The sequence below is a fragment of the Sapajus apella genome, unplaced genomic scaffold (genome assembly GCF_009761245.1).
Source record: "Sapajus apella isolate SASKATOON/1434 unplaced genomic scaffold, GSC_monkey_1.0 scaffold6, whole genome shotgun sequence".
Taxonomy (NCBI): Eukaryota; Metazoa; Chordata; class Mammalia; order Primates; family Cebidae; genus Sapajus; species Sapajus apella.
In genome coordinates, this window is record NW_022436946.1 from 40,720,742 (window position 1) to 40,739,250 (window position 18,509).

The following is an 18,509-nucleotide window of genomic DNA, read 5'->3' on the forward strand; positions in this document are numbered from 1 at the left end:
GCAGGCTGCAGTGAGCCAGGATCATACCACTGCACCCCAGCCTGGGCAAGAGTGAAACTGCGTATTGGAAAAAAAAAAAAAGAATATTAGACAGCTGTTGCTTTGAGAAATCGATATTCTATTTAACAAACCCAAGACTAAGTTATTCAGTACTATATAGGAAGTGTACTTAATGTGTTCATTAGATGCACTGAAAAACTGTGATTGTCAATGCTTGTAACCCTTCCTTATATGATGTTGTATTTTATATTCAGGTTCATGTTAATCTGCTTCTTATAGAAGCTAGGATGCAAGCAGAACTGCTTTATGCTCTGAGAGCCATTACCCGCTATATGACCTGATGCCTTTCCTTCATTAAAGATGATTCTGGAATGATCAGCAGATAATAGTCTACAAGGGGAAGGTACCAAGCCCCAGGACCAATGGTAGACAAAATAATTCAGAACTCCATTGTGCCATGATTCCTTTAGTTTCGGCTATCTTACTGTGGAAAACCACTGCTGGTACAAGCAGTGATCGCTTGGCAGCTTCAAGTTTAGATCTGTGAAGAAAGGCTGCCATTCACAGTATTTTGCTTTTTGACAGTAGAAGATGCTGTATAACTGTTTTAATACAGCAAATAGTAATTCTCCAAATCATGTTGCTTTTCTGTTAAATAAGATAACAAGAATTGGAGCATGCAAAGAATGGGACTTGGATAATGACTTAAGCTTTATACATAAAGAATTTTAGAAGATCTTGGTGCTGCTATTCCTGCTGGAGGAATGAATAGATGGCTGTTTCAGTTAAGCTATTAGTAATAAAAGTGAACATTGCTACTATCTGAGCCTACGTACATAACTTGTGTGATTTCAAATTAAACTTGCATTATGTGTTAATTTTTTTGCATCTAAAAAAGCATAGAATTCCTACTCACACAGCTCAGCAACAACCATTTTGATGGTAACAGTTCATTTCTTTCTTTCATTCGTTTTTTAAATTCAGGATTCTGGATGATATTATTATGGCATCCTTAAAGATTTTCTTCAAAAAGCAATCCTAAATGAAAGTGTATAAATTATAAGAAACTGGCTATATTTTGATATGCTGTTTCACAAGATACTGACACTGGAGGGCAGCTGTCTTGTGCAGTGAAGATTTTGTAGCACTGAAGTTGTGGGACATGTTGCTGTAGACTGCTGTGCAGTCCTGGGTGTATTCTGTGTCTCTGCTTCTGCCTGCCTCCTGGTCCCCACTGTAAAAGGTTGTGCAGCTCCTTAAATAATAAAGCTGGAAAATATTTTTAGCCAGGTTATCAAATTTGATTTATAAAAATGCTAACTTTGTTTGAAATCCAAACAGGTTTGAAAATATGTATTAAGTACTTTGTATTCTGGAAGCGTGAATTGCTTTTGAAGTCTGTCAGTATTATTGGTATTTTTCAATAAAGAATAATTTTTCTCCAATTTTATTTGCTGTCTCAATCTCTTAAAAAGTCATGACTTCACTATTAGTAACAATTCTGACTTTCTCTCTACTTTCATAAGCCAAACAGATTCACACTTAAATAATGCTGTAATCATGAGACTACTTTTAAATGGCAAAACACTTGAAGCCATTTTGAAAGATACAAAGAGGAGTGGACCCTCTTCAGAATCTTATTTAAGACCATTTTTTATCTTGGAAATGACTGGTATGGCTCTTTGCCTGCTCTCTTTTGAACTGGGATGTTTTAGAGTTCCAATAGAATTTTACAGATTATTAGAAAGAAGGATTCATTAGGAAGAGACGAGAGAACAAAAAATCACACTGTATCAGACAAGCAGAAATAGCTCTTAAGTTTAACTGAAGCTGTTGTGATAACTCTACTACTCCTCAAAACACTGACGGAGTCACTCTAGTGCCTACAAATGTATGGGGTAGTGTGGAAGTGGGGGTTGGGAAGGATCAATTTTGAATAGAGGTGCTACCTGCCCTGAAGGATATACTGTAGTGAGAAGACAAGACTATAACCTTAGCTAGAAATAGACTACTATTATCTTCAATATGTTTTATATTGAAAGAAACATAAGTTCATTGTCCATTGAATATGCATCATGCCTTTGTCCTCTTCTATCTGCTGCTGAGTTCTCTCACCATAGCAATACAATTTAACCCAAGAAGTAAGGATGCACTGGAAATAGTGAAAATTTTACTCATCCTGTTTCTGCTTTGTTCCTCCTCTTGAAAATACAAAATTTCTGGTAGAGATTCTAATCAGCAGTAGAGTGATCACAAAACAAGATCAAGGGAATGCATTTAGTCCACTGGAACATATAATCACTTAGAAATTAAAATCAAAATTTTAATGAGTTAAAAAATATGTTTATACCTAAAGTAATAAAAATGCATGTAATACAAAGTTAATGTTTCAGTGCCTTCCATTTAACAGGTGCTTCCTGTTACTCAATGTTTTCTCAAAACTGAACACATGGGATTTCTAATGTTACTACATAATCTTTGAAACCAGTTGTTTCCAAAATAATTAGGGAAGGTACATTGCACTGAGGATATTAAAATATTCCCCCAGCAGAGGAAAATTTTTTTCTAAAATAATCATGAAAAGATTTCTGGTTGAGGTTCCTAGGATTCAAGAGTTAAAATCTAAGGGGTTTTTTGGTCATATTTGGGAAAACTTTTTTATTAGGCCAAACTTAATTAAGAACGAAATTCATTTTGACATACACCACTGGGAGGAAAGTAGATAAGTAGAACTTGTTGGGTAAGCATTTTTGATCAATATACTCTGAAATTTTATTAGCATATTTCTACATGTGAATGTCATACCCAAATCATCACACTAGCCTTTTGCTGTAGCTAGTAGATGGGAAGTAATGTCAGCAAGATGATGGACTTGGGAACTCTGCATCCTCATTCTCCCAGAGACACTGAGTTAACAATATATGGGCCAGAATATCTTTGTGAGAACTCCAGAAACCAACTGGGAAACTGCAGCACTTAGGCAAATGCAAAGCCAGGAAAAGGCTGCACCGAAAGGCCAGGAAAGTTTGTGCATTTTGCTCACCCTAGCTCTTCCCCAGCAGAGAATGGTATGATTAGGAGGAAGCATAAATTCAGCAAAGTTGCAGGCTACAAATCAACACACAAAAATCAGTCGCATTTCTATACACTAACAATGAATGATCCAAAAAAATTAAACAATTCCATTTACAATAGCATCAAAAAGAATAAAATACTTAGGAATAAACAACCAAGGAGATATGTGATGATCTGAATGTTTGTGTCTCCCCGCCCCAGATTTGACTGTTGAAATGTAATCCCCAATGTGCTAGTATTAAGAGGTAGGCTTTTGGGAGGTGATAAGGTCAAGAGGGCTCTGCCCTCATGAATGGGATTAGTGTCCTTGTAATAGAGGCCTGGGGAGCTCACTTTCCACCATGGGAGGACACAGCTAGAGTGTGCCGTCTGTGAAGAAGATGATACTAGGCCCCAAATCCTTGATACTGGACTTCCCAGCCTCCAGAACTGTGAGCAAGAAATTTCTGTTATCCATATATAAATTACCCAGTCTAAGGTATTTTGTTACAGCAGCCTGAACAGACTAAGACAAAAGACATATACACTGAAAACTGTAAAGCAGCAATCGCCAACCTTTTTGGCATCAGGACTGGTTTCATGGAAGACAGTTTTTCCATGGACCCAGAGTGGATGATGCAGTGGGGGACGGTTTCAGGATAAAACTGTTACACCTCAGATCATCAGGCATTAGATTCTTATAAGAAGTGCACAACCCACATCCCTCACATGCACAGTTCACAATAGGGTCAAGCTCCTATGAGAATCCCAATGCTGTGGCTGATCTGACAGGAGGCAGAACTCAGGCAGTAATGCTCACTTGCCCACAGCTCACCTCCTGCTATGTGGCTGGTCCATGGCCCATGGGTTGGGGATCCCTGCTGTAAAGCATCACTAAGAAATTAAAGACACAAAAAAATGGAAAGAGATCTCATGGTCCTGGATTGGAAGACTTCATATTGTTCAGGTCACCCAGAGTGACCTGTAGATTCAACGCAATCTCTATCAGAATCCCAATGGCATTTTTCACGGAAGTAGAGAATTCCATGGTAAAATTCATGTAGAATCTTCAAGGAACCCTGAATAGCCAAAACAATCTTGAAAAACTGTGTAACCAAGTTGGAGGTTTCACACTCCCTGATTTCAAAACCTATTGTAACACGACAGTAATCAAAATAACGTAGAACTGGCAGAAAGTCAAACATATAGGCCAATGGACTAGGGTCCAGAAATAAATTCTCACATACATGGCCAAACGCTCTTTAGCAAGGGTGCCAAGACCACTCAACACGGATAGGACAATCTCTTCAACACATGGTGCTAGGAAAGCTGGATATGCACATGTAAAAGAATGAAGTTGGACCCTTATATTTTAAAAACTCAAAGACCTAAATTAAGACCAACAACTGTAAAACTAGATGAAAACACTGGGGGAACGTTTCAAAACACTGGGTTTGGCAATGATTTCTTAGGTAAGACACAAAGTATAGGCGAAAAAAACCAACTGGAATTACACCAGACTTAAATGTGTTTGTGCATCAAAGGACATAATCAACAGTGAAAAGGTAACCTATGGGATGGGAGAAAATATTTATAAATCATATATTTGGTAAGGGTTTAATATCCAGAATATATGAAGAATTCCTACAACTCAAAAAACACACAAATAACTAAAAAATGGGGCCAGGTACAGTGGCTCACACCTGTAATCTAGCACTTTGGGAGGCCAAGGCAGGCGGATTACGAGGTCAGAGACCGAAATCATCCTGGCCAACACGGTGAAACCCTGTATCTGCTAAAAATACAAAACTTAGCTGGGTGTGGTGGCACATGCCTATAATCCGCTGGGATTACTCAGGAGGTTAGGGCAGGAGGCTGGCTTGAACCCAGGAGGTGGAGACTGCAGTGAGCCGAGATTGTGCCACTGCACTCCAGCCTGGTGACAGAGTGAGACAATGTCACAAGAAAAAAAAAAGGGGGGGGGGCAAAAGACTTGAATATACATTTTTCCAAAGATAATATACAAATGGCCAACAAAAATTATGAAGAAGTGCTCAGCATAAGAAATGTAAATCAACATTACAATGACACATTACCTCACACCCATCAGGATGGCTACTATTTTTAAAAATCCCAAAATAACAAGTGTTGGTAAGGATGTGGGGAAATTGGAACACTTACGTGGTATTGGTGAGAATGTAAAATGATAATCACCACTCTAGAGAACACTATGGAGTTTCTTCAAAAAAATAAGAAATAGAATTCCCATATGATACAGCAATTCCACTTGCTGTGGACTATTTGTGTTCCCCCAAAATTCACAGGTTGAAGCCATATGGTCTTTGGGAAGTAATTAGGTCATTAGCGGGGAGGTTGAGTGGCATTAAACCCTTGCAAGGAGAGACAGATGAGAGATGATCTATCAACAGGGCCTTCACCACAAACTGAACTGGCCAGCACCCTGACCCTGGAGTTGCCAGTCTTAAGAACTGTGAGGAATGAATTTAAGTCACCCAAACTAAGATATTTTTGTATCTCACCTTGAACTAAGACATCACTTCTGCGTATATACACAAAAGAACTGAAAACAAGATCTCAAAGAGGTATTTGCACACCTATATTCATGGCAACATTATTTACAATAGCCATGAGATGGAGGCAACCCAAATATTCATTGACAGATGAATGGATAAACAAAATGTGATATATACATAGAACAGAATATTATTCAGTCTTAAAAAGGAAAGAAATTGGCCAGGCACAGGTGCCTCACACCTGTAATCCCAATACTTTGGGAGGCTGAGGCAGGTGGGTCACTTGAGGACAAGAGTTTGAGACCAGCCTGACCAACATAGTGAAACCCCATTTCTACTAAAAATATAAAAATTAGCCAGGCGTGGATTACAGTTGCATGCCTGTAATCCCAGAGGCAGAAGAATCACTTGAACCCAGGAAGTGGAGGTTGCAGAGCCGAGATCATGCCACTGCACTCCAGCCTGGGCAACAGAGACTGTTCTGAGACTCTGTCTCAGTTACCAAAAAAAAAAAAAAAAAAAAAAAAGAATTTCTATCACAGGCAACAACATTCTATCACAGGCTAGTTTATTCTAATAGGCTTCAGGAACCCATGCAATGTGGGACGCCTGCTCTTATCCCATGAGTCTTGGTATTTTGTAGGGCAAGAAATCAACTGTTAATAAAAGGCTTTCTCCAAGCAGAGTAGTAAATTTACTTTTTGTTGTTGCTGAGATGAGGTCTCACTTTGTTGCCCAGGCTGGTCTTGAACTCCTAGCCTCATGGGATCCTCCTCCCTCAGCCTTTCAAAATGCTGAATTATAGGTGTGAGCCAGTAAATTCATTTTTGTTTTCAACTCATATTCATTTGGCTAGTATAGGATAACAATAGTAATCTCAATTTTTTGTTTTTTAATCATTTATTCAAAGGCCAAACTCATCCTACAAAGCACAGCAAGCTAATAAAGTGCTTGCCATCATCATGTTCTTGAGCATCCACTCCACATCATACACTGGATGCGCCATTTGCCCATTTAATAGTTTGTTCTAAACTACACTACAGTAAAATAGATATGATTCCCATTTTACAGTTGAAGCTCCAGAAATTAAGTTACTTGTTTGTTCTAGGCCCACACAGCTTGCAGGGGAGAGCAAGGATTCAGGCTCAGGTCTACCATTCACCTAGGCCTACATGCTTTCGAATGCATTACATCACCTGCCAAACACAGAGAGTTACAATTCAGAGGACTTAGTCCAGTCATTTTATTTCAAATGAAAAGATACTCTTGTTTTAATCTATTTTACTTATTTAATAAAGAATAGATGGCCCAAAGCAGTTTTCTCTATGATTTTCTGCTTACTCATTCTCTTTACTATGAGGACCAGAAAAATACTGGTACTTAGAGAGAACATTTATTATTTGATGCGGTAAGAATTAACACAGATCCTATGTTGTAATGTGTTCCATTCACGCTGACTACCCTTCTTCATAATCGAACAGCCTTTACTGCTCAGTTCATTTAACGAACACTTTAATTCCAAAACTGCTAAATCAAGATTTTAAGACTAGAACTAAATTATTTAATAGAGAATAGAAGAAAAAGTCATTTACTTAAAAATGCGTATATTTTCATCTTACATTTCTCTTAACAGGAAATATAACATGTATATTCATTTTTCCATAATACCCTAACAAGAATAAATGCTTATTTTTTAAAAAAATACTTTGGCTACTCACTAAAAGCAGTTCTTGAAAAATTTTCCATATGTGTTAATGCTGAAAAAAGTAATCACATTTGTTACCAGTTCTTAAGAATGAGGGAGACGTGACTTCCTGTTTCTACTGTTAATCTGCATCGTGTTAGAAAGAGGGAACAGGCAGGGGTTCCAGGAAGGTGTGATGTCTCTGAATTCGGTTTAGAAGCTGCTGTGCCACAGGTTTGAATTCTGTTTCCCAGTGGAGTTTGTGGTAGTTTTTTAGGTCTGGATCAAAACTGCCATCCAGTGCTAGTTCTTCATCTGTATTAGAAAAATTTAAATTATAGCATTATTGGGAATTGTAATCCTACTGAACATAGTTTCATTTTGATGATATGAGCTAAACTCACCCAGGGTCATCTTTTAATACTAACATAACTCAAGATAGGATTTCAGAGAAGTTCTTTACTCTCTTCTGTTCTTTATGAATGCATCATTTTATTTCATTTTATTTGGAGAGGCACGGTCTCCATGTATTGCCCAGGCTGGTCTCCAACTCCTGACCTCAAGCGATCTTCCCACTTTGGCCTCCCAGAGTGCCAAAGTGCTAGGATTACAGGTGTGAGCAACCTCACTCAGCCCATTATTTTAAAATTTGTATATTTTGGTACCTTAATTTAAATGGGCAAAATTTTTTCCAAAAAAATCTGGCCAGGTGTGGTGGCTCATGCCTGTAATGCCAACACATTGGGAGCCTGAGGTGGGAGAACTGCTTGAGCCCAAGAGCTCAAGACGAGCCTGGGCAACACAGTGTCACTTCAAAACAGAATTAAAAGATTATCTGGCTTTCCAGGCAAGATGGCCAATTAGACACAACTCCAGTGTACAACACCCAGCGAGAGAGATGCAGAAATCCAGAGATCTCCTAGCTGCAACTGAGGTACCAGGTATATTTCAATGGGTCTGGTCCAATGGTGAGCAAAGCCCACTCAGGGCAGACCGAGGTGGGGAGGAGTGCTGCTTCACCCAGTAAGTGTATCTGACTGGCAAGTTGGAGGCTCCCCCTCTGGCACTTCGGTCCAGATACAGCGCTTCCCCCAAAGCCTCAGCAATACACAGAACACGGGATCTTTGCCAGTCAAGCGCCAGAAATTACAAGCCCGGAGTTGAATAAGAGCCTGCGGACTGAGCTGTCGCCCCCTCCACCCCCGCTCCCCCCGCCGCCCCGGCCCTGAGGGAGAGGGAGCTGTAAGCAGGAGCAGCTGGGTGGGCCCCTGCTCCTGACTGGAGAGAGAGGAAGCTGAAAGGGGGAGATGGCTGGGTGCGGCTGGGTGGGTCCCTACTCTCCCCCACAAACCCCAGAGGTCTGAAGCTCTGACTCTAGTGGGGTTGCTCAGCCAGTGCCACAGTCTGAGATGATCCCTGAATGATCCAGCCCAGGGGAGGAAGTACATAACCCACCACTAGAGGGGTGGGACTGGACTACATGTTTTAACAAAAAACACAGGAAGCCTATGTAGCAATGGGACGGCATTCTTGACAACCCAGCAGCGCCTACAGGTCAGCGTTAAGAGGCAGGCCTAATCTCCCAGTATAAACAAAAAGACACAGTAAGCTTCCTAGTAACCTGAAGGACTCCCTAGAAACCCAGTAGTGCTCCATAGGCAGACAAGGGACCTCATTCAAGCAGCTGTCTGACACCACAGCCAGGTAAATCCACAAAGATGGGGAAAAAAAACAGCACAAAAAAGATGAAACCATCAAAGACCAGAACACCTCTTTTCCTTCAAGGGATCACAACTCCTCAACAACTTGACTGAGGAGTGCGACGAATTGACAGAAACAGGCTTCAGAAGGTAGATAATAACAAACTTTTCTGAGCGAAAGGAACACGTTCTAACTCAATGCAAAGAAACCAAAAACCTTGAAAAAAAGTTTGGATGAAATGCTAACTAGAATAACCAGCTTAGAGAAGAACATAAACGACTTGATGGAGTTGAAAAACAGCATGAGAACTACGTGAAGCAAACACAAATTTTAATAGTCAAATCAATCAAACAGAAGAAAGGATATCAGAGATTGAAGATCAACTCAATGAAATAAAAAGAGAAGGCAAGACAAGAGAAAAAAGAGTGAAAAGAAATGAACAAAGCCTCCAAGAAATATGGGATTATGTGAAAAAAACGAATCTACGCTTGATCGGTGTACCTGAATATGATGGGGAGAATGAATCCAAGCTGGAAAACACGCTCCAGGATATTATCCAGGAGAATTTCCCAAGCCTAGCAAGGCAGTCCAAATTTCAAATTCAAGAAATACAGAGAACTCCACAAAGATATTCCTCAAGAAGAGCAACCCCCAGGCACATAATCGTCAGATACACCAGGGTTGAAATGAAGGAAAAACGCTAAAGGCAGCCAGAGAGAAAGGTCAGGTCACCCACAGAGGGAAGCCAATCAGACTCACAGCAGATCTCTCAGCAGAAACCCTACAAGCCAGAAGAGAGTGGGGGCCCATATTCAACAACCTTTAAGAAAAGAACTTTCGACCCAGAATCTCATATCCAGCCAAACTAAGCTTCGTTAAGTGAAGGAGAAATAAAATCCTTTACTAGCAAGCAATTATTGAGAGATTTTCTCACCATCAGACCTGCCCTACAAGGGCTCTTGAAACACTAAGCATGGAAAGGAACAAGTACCAGTCACTGCAAAAGCAAACCAACTGGCAAAGACCAAAAATGCAATGAAGAAAATGAGTCAACTAATGGGAAAGAAAACCAGCCAGTAACAAAATGGTAGGATCAAATTCACACATAACAATATTAACATTGAATGTAAATGGCCTAAACACCCCAATCAAAAGACACAGACTGGCAAACTGGATAAAAAGTCAGAACCCATCGGAGATGGAAATCCATCTCACATACAAAGACACACATAGAATAAAGGGATGGAAGAAGATTTACCTAGCAAATGGAGAACAAAAAAAAAGCAGGGGTTGCATTCCTTAGTCTGATAAAATGGACTTCAAACCATCAAAGATCAAAACAGACAAAGGAGGACACTACATAATGGTAAAAGGATCAATCCAACAGGAAGAGCTAACTATCCTAAATATATATGCCCCCAACACAGGAGCACCCAGATACATAAATCAAGTTCTTAATGACCTAAAACGAGATTTGGACTCCCATCCAATAATAGTAGGAGACTTCAACACTCCAATGTCAATATTAGACAGATCAACAAGACAGAAAATTAACAAGGGTATCCAGAACTTCAATGCAGAGCTGGACCAAGCAGACCTAATAGACATATATAAGAACGCTCCACCCCAAATCCACAGAATATACATTTTTCTCAGTACCACACTGTACTTACTCTAAAACTGACCACATTATTGGAAACAAATCACCCCTCAGCAAATGCAAAAGAACAGAAATCATAACAAACAGTGTATCAGACCCCAGCGCAATCAGACTAGAACTCAGGATCAGGAAACACACTCAAACCTGCACAACCACTTGGAAACTGAACAATTTGCTTCTGAGTGTCAACTGGATAAACAATGAAATGAAGGCAGAAATAAAGATGTTCTTCAAAACCAATAGAATGAAGACACAACTTACCAGAATCTCTGGGACACCTTCAAAGCAGTGTCAAGGTGGAAATTTATAGCAATAAATGCCCACCAAAGAAGAGAGGAAAGATCTAAAATTGACACACTATTGTCAAAATTGAAAGAGCTAGACGAGCAAGATTAAAAAAAAAAAAAAAAACAAACTCAAAAGCTAGCAGAAGACAAGAAATAACTAAGATCAGAGCAGAACTGAAGGAGATAGACACACACAAAAAAACCCTTCAAAAAAAATCAATAAATCCAGGAGCTGGTTTTTGGAAAAGATCAACAAAATAGACCATTAGCCAGTAATAAAAAAGGAAAGGGAAAAGAATCAAATAGATGCAATAAAAAATGATAAAGGGGATATCACCACTGATCCCACAGAAACAAGAACTACCATCAGAGATTACTACAAATAGTTCTATTCACATAAACCAGTAAACCAGGAAGAAATGGGTAAATTCCTAGACACATGTACTCTACCAAGACTAAACAAGGAGGAAGTTGAAACCCTGAATAGACTGATAATAAGGGCTGAAGTAGAGGCAGCAATCAATAGCTTACAAACCAAAAACAGTTCAGGTCCAGGTGGGTTCACAGCCGAATTCTACCAGATGTACAGAGAGGAGATGGTTACATTCCTTCTGAAACTGTATCAAACAATACAAAAGGAAGGAATCCTCCCTAACTCATTTTATGAGACCAATATCTCGTCCTGACACCAAAACCAGGCAGAGACTCAATTAAAAAAGAAAACTTCAGGCCAATATCCATGATGGGCCGGGCGCAGTGGCTCACACCTATAATCCCAGCACTTTGGGAGGCCGAGGCGGGTGGATCACGAGGTCAAGAGATCGAGACCATCCTGGTCAACAAGGTGAAAGCCCGTCTCTACTAAAAATACAAAAAATTAGCTGGGCATGGTGGCACACGCCTGTAGTCCCAGCTACTCGGGAGGCTGAAGCAGGAGAATTGCTTGAACCCAGGAGGCGGAGGTTGTGGTGAGCTGAGATCACGCCATTGCACTCCAGCCTGGGTAACAAGAGTGAAACTCCATGTCAAAAAAAAAAAAAAAAAAAAAAATCCATGATGAACATTGACACAAAAATCTTCAATAAAATACTGGCAAACAGATTGCAACAGCACATCAAGAAGCTTATCCATCAAGACCAAGTAGGCTTCATCCCAGGGAAGCAAGGCTGGTTCAACATATGCAAATCCATAAATGTAATCCATCACATAAACGGAACCAAAGATAAAAACCACATGATTATCTCAATAGATGCAGAGAAGGCCTTCGATAAAATTCAACAGTCCTTCATGCTAAAAACTCTCAATAAACTAGGTATTGACGGAACGTATCATAAAAGGATAAAAGCTATATATGACAAACCTACAGCCAATATCATACTGAACAGGCAAAAGCTGGAAGAATTCCCTTTGAAATCAGGCACTAGACAAGGATGCCCTCTCTCATCACTCCTATTCAACATAGTATTAGAAGTTCTAGCCAGAGCAATCAGGCAAGAAAAAGAAATAATGGGTATTCAATTAGGAAAGGAGGAAGTCAAACTGTCTCTATTTGCAGATGACATGATTGTATATCTAGAAGACCCGTTCATCTCAGCCCCAAATCTCCTCAAACTGATAAGCAACTTCAGCAAAGTCTCAGGATACAAAATCAATGTGCAGAAATCACAAGAATTCCTATATACCAATAACAGACAGAGAGCCAAATCAAGAGTGAACTCCTATTCACAATTGCTACAAAGAGAATACTATACCTAGGAATACAACTAACAAAGGATGTAAAGGACCTCTTCAAGGAGAACTACAAACCACTGCTCAACGAAATAAGAGGACACAAACAGATGGAAAAACATTCCATGCTCATGGTTAGGAAGAATCAATATCATGAAAATGGCCATAGTTCCCAAAGTAATCTATAGATTCAACGCTATCCCCATCAAACTACCAATGACCTTCTTCACAGAACTGGAAAAAACCACTTTAAACTTCATATGGAATCACAAAAGACCCCGCACAGCCAAGACAAGCCTAAGCAAAAAGAACAAGGCCAGAGGTGTCACACTGCCAAAACTATACTACAAGGCTACAGTAATCAAAACAGCATGGTACTGGTACCAAAACAGAGACATGGACCAATGGAATAGAACAGAGACCCCAGAATAAACACCACACATCTACAACAATCTGATCTTTGACAAACCTGACAAAAACAAGCAATGAGGAAAGGACTCCATTTTTAATAAATGGTGTTGGGAAAACTGGCTAGCAATGTGCAGAAAACAGAAACTGGACCCCTACCTGTCACCTTACACTAAAATTAACTCCAGATGGATCAAAGATTTAAACATAAAACTTAACACCATGAAAACACTAGAAGAAAATGTAGGCAAAACCAACAGGACATAGGCATAGGCAAGGACTTCATGACTAAAACACCAAAAGCAACGGCAACAAAAGCCAAGATAGACAAATGGGACCTAATTAAACTCCAGAGCTTCTGTACAGCAAAAGAAACCATCATTAGAGCGAATCGGCAACCAACAGAATGGGAAAAAATTTTTGCAACCTCCCCATCTGACAAAGGGCTAATATTCAGAATCTACAAAGAACTAAAACAGATATACAAGAAAAAAAAACAAACAACCCCATTCAAAAGTGGGTGAAGGATATGAACAGACATTTTTCAAAAGAAGACATATGTGAGTCCAACAAACATATGAAAAAATACTCATCATCACTGGTCATTAGAAAAATGCAAATCAAAACCACACTGAGATGTCCTCTCACATCAGTTAGAATGGCGATCATTAAAAAATCTGGAGACAACAGATGCTGGAGAGGATGTGGAGAAACAGGAACACTCTTACACAGCTGGTGGGAGTGTAAATTAGTTGAACCATTGTGGAAGACAGTGTGGCAATTTCTCAAGGATCTAGAAATAGAAATTCCATTTGACCCAGCAGCAATCCCATTACTGGGTATATACCGAAAGAATTATAAATCATTCCATTATAAAGACACATGCACACGTATGTTCATTGCAGCCCTGTATACAATAGCAAAGACCTGGAACCAACCCAAATCCCCATCAATGATCGGCTGGACAAAGAAAATGTGGTACATATACACCATGGAATGCTACACAGCCATCAAAAACGATGAGTTCGTGTCCTTTGTAGGGACTTGGATGAGTCTGGAAAACATCATTCTCAGCAAACTGACACTAGAACAGAAAATCTGGGTGTTGAACAACAAGAACACATGGAGTCAGGGAGAGGAGCATTGCACCCTGGGGGCGGTGGGGGGGGGGGTGGGGGGGGAACGGAGGGGGGGGGGAGGGGGGGAGGGATAACGTGGGGAGAAATGCCAGATATAGTATGCACCTAAAGTAAAATAAACAAATTAAAAAAAAAAAAAAAAGATTATCTGGGCATGGGAGTATGTGCCTGTGGTCCCAGCTGCTCAGGAGGCTGAGGTCAGGAGGATCACTTGTGCACGGGAGACTGAGGCTGCAGTGAGACATGATTGTGCCATTGCACTACAGCCTAAGCGACACAGTGAGACTCTGTCTCAAAAAATTAAAAAATCCTAGATTGAACTGAACACTTATTTCAACGAATTCCTTAGATTTTTATATGTAAGCTTGCATCCAAAAGTCAGATCACAATTTCTCAGAATAAACGACATGTTAATATGTTACTTCCTTATGTGTACACAGAAAAGTTAATTACTTCAAAGGGTAGATATGAAAGGAGTCAGGGAATCTTTTAGGATAGTAGCTCTGTAAATTTGACACTTTAAACTTTACTGAAAATCAGAACTTTGCTGGCTTGAAAGCAGCAGGGAAGTAGTACTTTGAAAAGACAAACTTCCACCCCCACACTCTCTCCATATCTGAAAACTGGGAGACCTTGTGAATCCCAAGGAGTATTAGAATCCCAAGTGAGTCCATGGGTAGTGCAGAAAAGAACTTGTAAGAATAAAATGCAAAAGTACAACTTTGATTCTTAATCCAAGGGCACGCTGAATTCTGGGAACACCATAAATATATTCAAACCAAGTAGGAAGATAAACGGCCACTGAGGTTTCTGTGCTGGTTGCCATGGCAATGTCACGTGTTGATGTCAAGCCTCACACCCTGTGTGACAGACTTCAGAAAAGTGCACTGACCTGCCAGTCAGATTAGCTCCGCCACTTCCTACATCTGTGACCTGAGGCCGACTTCTTAAATGGTAACCACTAAATCCTAAAACAATCACAGATGTTGCTACTTAAACTACCAACAACTTTTTAAAGACAGTCTTGCTGTATTGCCCAGGCTGGAATGCAGTGGCACAATCTTAGCTCACTGCAACCTCTGCCTCCTGGGTTCAACCAATTCTTTTGCCTCAGTCTCCCGAGCAGCTGGGATTACAGGCACGTGCCACCATGTCCCACTAATTTTTGTCTTTTTAGTAGAGATGGGGTTTTACCATGTTGGCCAGCTGGTCTCCAACCCCTGACCTCAAGTGATCCGCCCACCTTGGCCTCCCAAAGTGCTGGGATTACAGGCGTGAGCCTCTGTGCCCAGCTGCCAATACTTTTTTTATAGGGCCAATTAAAATCCTATTATAAAATGCTTCATGACTCTGTTGATACCAGATTTTCTACACTGAATATTTGTGTACATTCACTGTGTACTTTGGCATTACGGGTGTTAGTGTCACCACCCAGAATAAGATAAAAGAGTCTGGAATCCCAGTTTATCCCTTCCTCTCATCACAACCAAGTGGTCAACTATGCAGTTCTGAGATAAGTTCCAGGCAGACACAAACACTTCAGCAAGGAGTGCCATGGAGATCCTATAAGCAAACCTGGATCTCCCCACCCATGAGATAACCGGGTCCTGAGGGAGTAGAGTGCAGAGTGTGTGTGATGCCTTCAAAGTTCTTCCTGTTTGGCTACTTCCAGACAAGAAGAGTCAGTTAGTCTCAGTGATTTCAGATTTCATTTCGTTTTTTTGAGACAGAGTCTGCTCTGGGGTGCCATGGTGTGATCTCGGCCGGCTCACTGCAAACTCCATATCCCAGGTTCAAGTGATCCTTGTGCCTGAGCCTCCCAAGTAGCTGGGACTACAGACGTGTGTGACCACACCAGGCCAGTTTTTTGTATTTTTAGTAGAGAAGGGGTTTCACCATGTTGCCCAGGCTGGTCTCGAACTCCTGGCCTCAGGTGATCCACCCACCTTTGACTTCCAAAATGCTGGGATTACAGACATGAGCCACTGTGTCCGGCCAGTGATTTCAGATTTTCTAGGCCATCTTCCTGCTTACTGTTTTCTAGATTTTCTGAACATTAAACTTTTGTTGAAAAGTGAATTGTTGTATAAAAATAAAATTCCGTTGTATAGAAAATGAATTCTGTTGTATAGAAACAATTCTGGGCCAGGTGTCATTGCCCACGCCTGCAATCCCATCACTTTGGGAGGCCAAGGTGAGTGGATCACCTGAGGTCAGGAGTTGGAGACCAGCCTGGCCAACATGGCGAAACCCCATCTCTACTAAAAATACAAAAAATTAGCTGGGTATGGTGGCAGGCGCCTGTAGTCCCAGCTACTTGGGAGGCTGAGGCAGAAGAATTGCTTGAACCCAGGAGGCAGATGTTGCAGTGAGCCATGACTGTGTCATTGCACTCCAGCCTGGGCAACAGAGCAAGACTCTGTCTCAAAAAAAAAAAAGAAAAAAAAGAAATGAATTCTGTTGTAGAAGTCCTCCTTTCCCAAGCTGCTGGCAGCTGAGCAGTGTGGCCTGGGCGTGTCATAGTCCCTTCCTCCTCCTAAGGCTTTGGTTGGATTTAGTGGTTTTAAGCAAAATCTCTGTTGAGTATGTGGCTTTTTAAAATCTAATGTGAAAACCATGTAACTTGTCTTCAGGCCCAGCCTGTAGTTAATCCACCCTCAAACCATACTAATTCTAAATTGGGTTACACAGGAAAACAAGAGTAGCCAAACAGCTACAGGTAAGACAAATGCGGTCTAAGGTTTCAGAATAAATACAGCAACATACATTAAAAGTGTCATGTAACATGGGGCATTAAATTTTGGACTTGTCCTGCCAAGAGCAGCAGAGGCTGATTGAGTAAAAATTTACATCTAAGTTTTGTTTTCTTTTTTAAGAGACAAGAGTCTTACTCTGTCAGCCAGGCTGGAATGCAGTGGTGCAATCACAGCTCACTGTGGCCTTGAATTCCTGGGTTCAAGTGATCCTTCCACTTCAGTTTCCTGAGTAGCTAAGACTACAAACACACACACCCAGCTAATTTTTTTTTTTTTAACTTTTAGTAGAGATAGAGTCTCACTAAGTTGCTCAAGTTGGTCTAAAACTCCTAGCCTCAAGTAATTCTCCCACCTCGGCCTCCCAAAGTGCTGGGATTACAGGCATGAGCCATTGCACTCAGCCTTTGATTCAAATCTTAAAAAGATCGTAAGTTAAAAACTCTGCTCCACAGTAAGTAAAAAATTTTACATCATGACTCTGTATACATACACCTAGACACTAATATACAAATAACAAATGTTTCATATTAGAATACTTGTCCTTACTATATATAATATATTCTGATATTTTCTTTCTTTGCTACTTAATTTTTAAAAGATGCTGGTCACAACCAACTAAATAGATTTCATAACCTGCAGTGTAAAAAGTGCTTATTTAGATAACCAATCATGCTTAAGCTTTCTTTAGGGACAGCATACTTCCAATTACTAAAATTTGGGGCAAAGTATTACAAAGGATTAAAAGACTCAAAAATATGCATTTATCAATGATCATTATAACACAGTCATCATTGTAAGTTTGTGTCCTGTAGCATCTATAAAAGCTTCCCTTATTCACCACACTATTTCCTGGCTAGCTGTTCAGCACAAAGTGGCTTTTTAAAGGAATTATCATTGCCCTGACCATTCTCTTATCAGGCAAAGTTGTCAAAATGTTCTAGAAGCATCTGATAGCTCTTCAGAATAGGTTGGATGATGTGATCCTCCAACTTGAACATGGGGTTCCACTCTACCCTTGTCACAAAACCTAAGTGCCCACTGCCCCATAACTTATGATGAACATGCAACAGCCTAGTGGGCTTCCCATTTGCAACAATAAACTGCACACGTGGCCATGAGGTGCCAGCTCCCCACAGAGGGACTCCCCGTAGACTGGAGTGCTGAGCACGCCACTAAGACCTTCGGCATCAACACACTGCTTATGAGTTCATAAGACAGGACTGCAGTATAATGGGAAGTTTCGGACCATATTCTTTTTTCTTTTTTTTTAAGTAAATTAAACAACATTTTTATCCTGAAAGATCTCAAGCACTTCTGAAGGGGACATATAAACAGGGACCAGTAGAGAATCATAATTCATTAAACAAGAACCCATACATGATACTGTGAGAATGCCAAAGGGGGACAACAAAGTCACGTTGAGCATTTCGGATGGATTTTCTGAGGCGTCCTGTTTTTTTTTTTTTTTTTTTTTTTTTCTAATTGTATTTTAGATTCTGGGTACATGCACAGATCATGCAAGACTGTTGCACAGGTACATTCACGGCAAGGCCAGACC

General features: G+C 40.4%; 2 protein-coding genes across 12 annotated transcripts in view; one reads left to right on the plus strand and one right to left on the minus strand.

Moving 5' to 3' along the window:
- SESN1 (sestrin 1) overlaps nucleotides 1–1,450 on the plus strand; it is a 109,189-nt gene extending 107,739 nt beyond the window's left edge. For both annotated transcript variants that reach the window (XM_032275078.1, XM_032275079.1), the window contains exon 10: nucleotides 255–1,450. In XM_032275078.1, the coding sequence (XP_032130969.1) occupies nucleotides 255–341 (87 nt within the window). In that variant the 3' untranslated portion in view covers nucleotides 342–1,450. The remainder of the gene's footprint in view (nucleotides 1–254) is intronic.
- A 4,996-nt stretch (nucleotides 1,451–6,446) lies between these two features.
- The window catches only part of ARMC2 (armadillo repeat containing 2), a 132,126-nt gene continuing 120,063 nt past the window's right edge, over nucleotides 6,447–18,509 (minus strand). For 6 of the 10 annotated variants that reach the window (XM_032275089.1, XM_032275090.1, XM_032275094.1 and 3 more), the window contains one exon: nucleotides 6,447–7,587. In XM_032275089.1, coding sequence (XP_032130980.1) covers nucleotides 7,430–7,587 — 158 coding nt within the window. In that variant the 3' untranslated portion in view covers nucleotides 6,447–7,429. The remainder of the gene's footprint in view (nucleotides 7,588–18,509) is intronic. The other 4 variants (XM_032275087.1, XM_032275091.1, XM_032275088.1 and 1 more) reach the window with 2 other exon arrangements.